We start from the raw sequence: 6,878 nt of genomic DNA on the forward strand, positions 1-6,878 counted from the left end.
TCTGGCCTTACTCCTGGGCGGCGCTGCCATCATTCTCATTGCATTCCTGGTGGGTTTGATTTCAATCTGTGTGGGATCTCGAAGGCGCTTCTACAGACCTGTTGCTGTCATGCTTTTTGCAGCAGGTAAATATATTCATTACGTTCAAACCAGCATTAAAGATTCATGAACCTTTCTACCATTCTCCTACCTCATGCATCAGTATGTGTTTGCTCCTTACATAAAAATTGAAAGGCATTTGTTATATTTTAAGGTAATTTGGCTGAAGGTTTATCCGAGAATCAGTTTTCAGCATGTTAAGCATTTCACAGAACACTGTCAATTTCTAAACTTCTTACTAAAACGTGAATAAATAAAACTTCTTGGGCTGCAAATACAGCTCAGTAGTAGAGTGCTTACATAGCATGACTTGAAGCTCTTGAACCAGGCATTGTGTCTAGGTTCAATTCCCAGTATTGCAAAAATAAAGACACCAAATTTAAAAAACAAAACAAAACAAAAAAAACCAAAACACCCTTCACTGGGCTGCTGGGCTATTTTGCTTTAGAAATTGTAGCAGATGTATTGTTCAAATCTTTTTATTTATTTATTTTTTATTTTTTTAAGCATCAGTTCTTCTTGTTCTCAACCCTTATCCTCCTTTGTGATCTTAGGGCAATAGCTAGCAGTATCTTTCTTTTTTTCTTTCTTTTTTTTTTAATTCTGACATGAAACAAGAAAATAATTTTTTTCTTAAATATATACTCTTAAAGGCATACGTGTTTTAGAAAATAAACGCTCTTGTATGGAAAAAAAATGACAGTTAATGTGAACCATCAAAGAAATTAATTGTACGAGGGCAGCTGGATGTCTATTACTTTAACAGCCATTATTCTGTGCTGCATATTTTAAATTGAAATATCAAACAATGTAAACAAAAGACCAACAGCTGTGTTTAAAAGGGGGAGGAGTTTATGGACTGTTACAAGCACAGTTCATATCTGATGTGAGTTGTAATTTTCATTTATAAGAATATCCTTGAATATATTATTCATTTTGACTCTTAACTAAAATATTCTTGTGGTACCTTCAATTTTTCCTGTCAGTCATATCTGATTTGAAGTCTGCAAAATAAGCCCCTGTGACTGTCAATAATGAAGACACTGACAGAACCATCTAGGCTGTTAGATGGAGTTTTAAAAGCTGTTTAAAATTGGAATAGATCAAATTTCTCAGGATTTAAAGGATAGAGTGAGTTAAACTACAAAACCCAAAGTGTTCTACTGCCCCCTGCTGCTTGTGTTCCTTTGATAACAAAGAGGACCAATCAAAATGCAGACATCATGAAAGGGAAAATACAAAGGGCTGAACAACAATTTAGAAATATGCCTAATTCACTTACTTAAATGACCTGCTCAAAATCAAGTAGTGACTGGCAGACCTGGGACTAGAATAGAGGACAGTGAATATTAAACAAGTAGTTCATTCATTGCTGATTTCCTCATACATCCATTCAACTATTTCTGGGATGCCTATTATGGACTAAACATTTTATTAGGACAGCTCTAAAACTGATCGAAGTATAACTACAAAACTTCTTTTAGCAGACAACAAAAGCATGACTAATGTAATATATTTTGAAATGTTTGTATGTCACCATGTGTAATGAGAGCCTCAATTTGGAATGATACAGTAACAAATAAAAAACACTCTTGAGATGTATTACTATTTGCTAGCTTATTTCTTGCTTCATTGATTTACCATTGGGTCTTTTCCTGTTTTAGAATGGAACAATGTAGGTATTTTAACTAGGTGTAAGTTTGTCTTTGAAGATAGGACTTAAAAATAGAACAATGAGATAATAAGTTGAACTCTTTTTGATAAACTGTACCCCATAAAACATTATGTTATATGGCTTTAAAAGTAGAATTGTTATCAGCCATTTTTAGAATAGTAAACATTTCTTATTGTAGGAAGGCATAGAGATTAGTTATTTTTTTAAATATTCAATGTTACTGTGAAAACCTAATTACTATTCCATTTAGCAGTTTACTCACTGCCTAGTGAAAACTGTAAAGATGTCAGTTGTTTGCACCATCTAGAAATTTGTAGAAAACTAACTGGGAGTTTGTTTCCCTTTTTATCCTTAAGATATACGTTTTGCTGCCGGGCGGTGGTGGCGCCTTGCCTTTAATCCCAGCACTTGGGAGGCAGAGGCAGGCAGATTTCTGAGTTTGAGACCAGCCTGGTCTACAGAGTGAGTTCCAGGACAGCCACGGTTACACAGAGAAACCCTGTCTTGAAAAACCAAAAAAAAAAAAAAAATACGTTTTGCCAAGTATAGAAACATTTGTAAAAATGAGTCCTGGTTATACAAAATATGATGGAATTTAGCAACATAAAGTTAAGGGGTTTGGCCAGAATAAAAATTTTTGATTTAGCTTTAGCTATTACATATTAGTAAATGCTAAACAATGAGAGGAAACCCTGTAGCAAGATGCATATGATGTCACTTCATGCACTGAGGCCTAAAATGGGTGTTATACTGACCGTGCATGTCCTCAGATTTAATTGTGACCCCTTTCTTTGGCAATAATTACAGAAAATCTGTTTTGATATAACCATTAGCTTAATGTTAACTTTTCATATAAGCAAGATTAAACATAGTTGTTATTTGTATATTGCCCAAAAAGCCAACAAATCATTACATTTGATTGATTTTTTTTTTTTTTTGGAAAGCATGTTCATTGCACATAGTAATCAGTTATTAATCTGGATTTAAGATAGAAAATCTTGGAAAAATCTACATAATGGAAACTAAATGTACTGACGTAGTTGGCTTACTTGTAATTCATTTCAGTCATTCTTTAAATGCACGTCTGAGAACATTTCATTTTTATTTATATTGGTATTTGTGAATATTGTAATTATGTCTCTTAACAAAATATTTTCTTCTCCAAATATCAAAAAGCCTTGTACTACCAAGCAGTATTTGTCTCTATTCACTTAGAGAATGAGATCTATCAAAAGAAATGTCTCTTTGCTTCTGCTGAGATAAACAGTACCGGTATTCAAAATAAGCATACCACTTTCACTTGGAAATCATTCCACCCAGAAAACAATCTCTCTGTGCTGGTTGATACTCACCGATACTCAAGAAATAGTCTTTGAATGACTGGTAAACGACAACTGCATTTAGTGTATAGTCTTGTGAGGGAAATCAAGCATGGCAACTACTGTATGTGACTCATGTGATATAACATCTTTTTTCTCATTGAGGCTCAGAAAGGAACAGGTTTCACCTGACCTTAAAAGAGTTGGTTTTTGTTTGTTTGTCTTGAAATGTTCTAAGAACAGCCAAGCAGATTTTGAAGATTTTCATCATCTTTCTCTCTGGAAGTCTTTTACTTCCTGGTGGGCTTATAATTAACTTGGGCAGCTGCTAACAGAGCTAAAGGTAGCCATCACCACAGTTCATTTAAACCATTGCTCCCTTTTCCAGCATTTCTTATCCTTCCTAGAAGTCTAGATTTAGATCCAGGTATTATCACTAATAATACTCTTGATAGTAATAATTAACTGAACACCTGCCATGTGCCATTCTTAAGCATATTCTATTTCTGATACAACAGCCTTTATTGTCAAAGAACTAGGTTTAGAAAGGTTAATTGCACTCCTCCCATCCCCAATTTTCCAACTACTATGTTGGAAGGCCAGGGATTCTTTTTCTTTTTCCATTAATTTATTCCCATGAAGTTCCTATCACAGCCTACCCCCCAAGCTTTCCTCATACAGCCCCTTACCTTTGTTTCCTTCTCCTCTGAAAAGGGGAGAGCACCTTCACCACTACCCAACCACATGCCTGTGCATCAACCCTATTATGACACATCAAGTCTCTGCAGGGTTAGGTATGTCCTCTCCCACTGAGGCCAGACAAAGCAGCCCAATTGTGGAACAGATTCCACAGACAGGAAACAGCTTTGGGATCCTACCCGATCCAGTAGTTTAGGACCCATATGAAGGTCAGATGCAGAGGGCTAGGTCCAGCCCATGTATGGAGAGCCAGGGTTTCCATTCAAGGTATCTATGTTACATGAAAGACGAAGATTCCTGAATCATTTTATAGGGTACCTGTCACATAAAAAAGAAAAGAAATGAAAAAAAGAAAAGAAAAGAAAAGAATCAGATTTGCATTTGGTTTTCAAACTAAAATTTTCCCTCTCTGGCTGTCCTACAACCCCCTTTTTAGTTTCTAAATTTTTTACTGTAGTCTTTTATCTGTCCAATAGAGTCTATCCTGAAAATTCACTCTTGAGATTCAGATACCTGCCATTCAATGCCCCTCACTAATTAGTGAGATAAACAGATTGTCTCCTTGGTTCTTCAGTGTCTGCTTTTTTACTCCACTGATAATTGAAATGAGTATTTTCTTTTGTCCTTCATGGATTTTGAATACAACTTATAGAAAATATTCAATGTTTTGCAATTTAGATTTTGGATGATATTGCACTAATTCATTATATTGCTAATGATGTTCCCTTTTTGTCATATCTGGAAAGCCTCCTGTAAGTGATTATATGGAATGATGACTCTTTCCCTCATGATCTTGCAGCTAATTTTCATTTCTGAGTTTTCTCTGGTCCCTGATTAGAAGCTTGTGTTTGCTACCCCTTGTCATCGTCTTAAAAGATGCTGTGAATATGGGTGTTATTTTAAATCTCTATTTGGCTGGAAATGAGTCTAGCTTAGATTACAAACTAAAAGGATGTTCTACTCACAGGTGTTTAGAAACGATGTTACTTTCCATGTATCAATATCCTACTATACTTTGGTTAATGTGTTTTTATACTGATGAATTTTATACTAGCAATACTTTCTGAGTTATAAATTTAACTAATCGATAGCCCAACATTCCCTTTGTAGTGAAAATGTTTTTGTTATCCAAATTACAATTTCCTTGATATACTATATTTAGGAACCTAGCTGGAAGTCTTGCTGACTTTCAGTTATCTCCAGAATCTGATCCTTGTTTGTTTACAATGAGTCCTGCCTTAGTTGAGGCCACAGTTGTTTTCTCTTTTTTTATTTTTTTATTAGGTATTTTCTTTATTTATATTTCAAAAGTTCTCTGCTTTCCTGGTTTCCCTTCTGAAATACCTCCTATCCCCTCCCCACTCCCCCTGCTGACCAACCCACCCTCTCCTGCTTCCTGACCCAGGCATTCCCCTACACTGGGGCATAGAACCTTCACAGGACCAAGGGCCTCTCCTCCCATTGATGACTAACTAGGCCGTCCTCTGCTACATATGCAGCTGGAGCCATGAGTCCCCCCATGTGTACTCTTTGGTTGGAGTTTTAGTCCCTGGGAGCTCTGGGGTGACTGTTTAGTTCATATTGTTGTTCCAAACCCAGACACTATTGTTGATGCCAACAAATGCTTGCTGACAAGAGCCTGATATAGCAGTCTCTTGAGAGGCTCTGTCAATGCCTGCAAATACAGAAGAGGATGCTCACAGCCATCCATTGGACTGAGCACAGGTTCCCCAATGAAGAAGCTAGAGAAAGGACCCATGGAGCCGAAGGGGTTTGCAGACCTATAGGAGAGAGAATTTCAAACCCATTGTTTTTGAGACAGAAGCAGCTAAATTTTATTCCTTATTAGGATAAGTTTCAAAACTGGTAGACAGCAAAAACTTCAAGACATCTCTCATTGGAAGGAATGGAAAGCTAGGGTATTTAAACATCATTTTTTATGAGGAACTTGTAGAGGCTGTTGGTTTTTCTTAATGGACTTCAGCATTAATTTTCCAGAACTTGTCATCATTTTGCAGGTGAGCAGAATAAATTGACTTACTAGAGGCAAAGCAATGCAAGTGTTAGTAATTGGAAATCTATTTGCTATGTGATAGAGTGCTAAGGATAAAAGTTTTGGATGGGGCATTAGCAGGTTCTGTAACAGAAACAAATACCTCAACCAGACCACAGGAAGTACCCAAGAAATGTTTCTTAAAATGTTAAAAGAATTCGCTTAGACGAAATGTTGAGTGTTTTGAATGTTTTATTTGACAAGCATATGATGCAAACTAAAACCAAATAATGAGTTTCATGTCTATGATCTTGGAAGGTAGAGGTATAAGAATCAGAAGTTCAAGATCATCCTCTCCTGAGGCCAGAGGATTGATATAACTTCAAAACCAATTGGGTATACACATCAATTCACTTTATCTAAAATCCAAGAAAGCGTATAAAACAAAGCTAAAATGCACACAGAGATTAGTAGATTTAAGTTCCTCTCATATTTCTAGCCATGCAATTTCTAATCATAATTTTCATTGCATCTGAAAAAAAGAAAGATAGAAAGAAAGAAAGAAGGAAAGAAAGAAAGAAAGTAAATTCCAGCATTTAGAATTCTGAAATGCTGTGTAACTTTCCCAATTCTGTATCTGATGAAGGGCACAGAATACCACAGACAATGCCCACTATTTTTATATTATATTTCATCGATTGGTGGTAAGATACAAATACAGCATGATGTCATTGTCCTGTACTGCAGAGGTTAGTCCCCCTAGCAGATATTTCTGAAAAGCAAAGAGGCATTTTTCTTTTGCTATATATTTTATAAAATGGAGAAAAAAACTTTGCCATTATAGGTTCATATTTTTCTTCAGTTTTTCTATTGCATGCACTTTTCTCTGCGGGTCCTGAAAGAATAACATAATTCAGAAGGCTGATTCATTTTAGGGTAATCTTTCATCTTGTTACAACATAAGAAAGGTGTAAGCAACCTATTCTATTGAGTTTCCCATTGAAGCCTTAATAGAATTGTATTTCCACTTGCCCTCTACCAGGAAATTATGTCATTACATTTACCATAGAGTCTCAGATTGTGCTAAATGAAA

At 35.8% G+C, this 6,878-nt stretch overlaps 1 protein-coding gene across 1 annotated transcript in view; it reads left to right on the plus strand.

The window, feature by feature from the left end:
* The window catches only part of Tmem47 (transmembrane protein 47), a 27,417-nt gene that overhangs the window by 14,002 nt on the left and 6,537 nt on the right, over positions 1 to 6,878 (plus strand). The window contains exon 2 of the mRNA XM_031364339.1: positions 3 to 125. Coding sequence (XP_031220199.1) covers positions 3 to 125 — 123 coding nt within the window. The remainder of the gene's footprint in view (positions 1 to 2; positions 126 to 6,878) is intronic.

This window comes from Mastomys coucha, chromosome X (assembly GCF_008632895.1).
Source record: "Mastomys coucha isolate ucsf_1 chromosome X, UCSF_Mcou_1, whole genome shotgun sequence".
Lineage (NCBI taxonomy): Eukaryota > Metazoa > Chordata > Mammalia > Rodentia > Muridae > Mastomys > Mastomys coucha.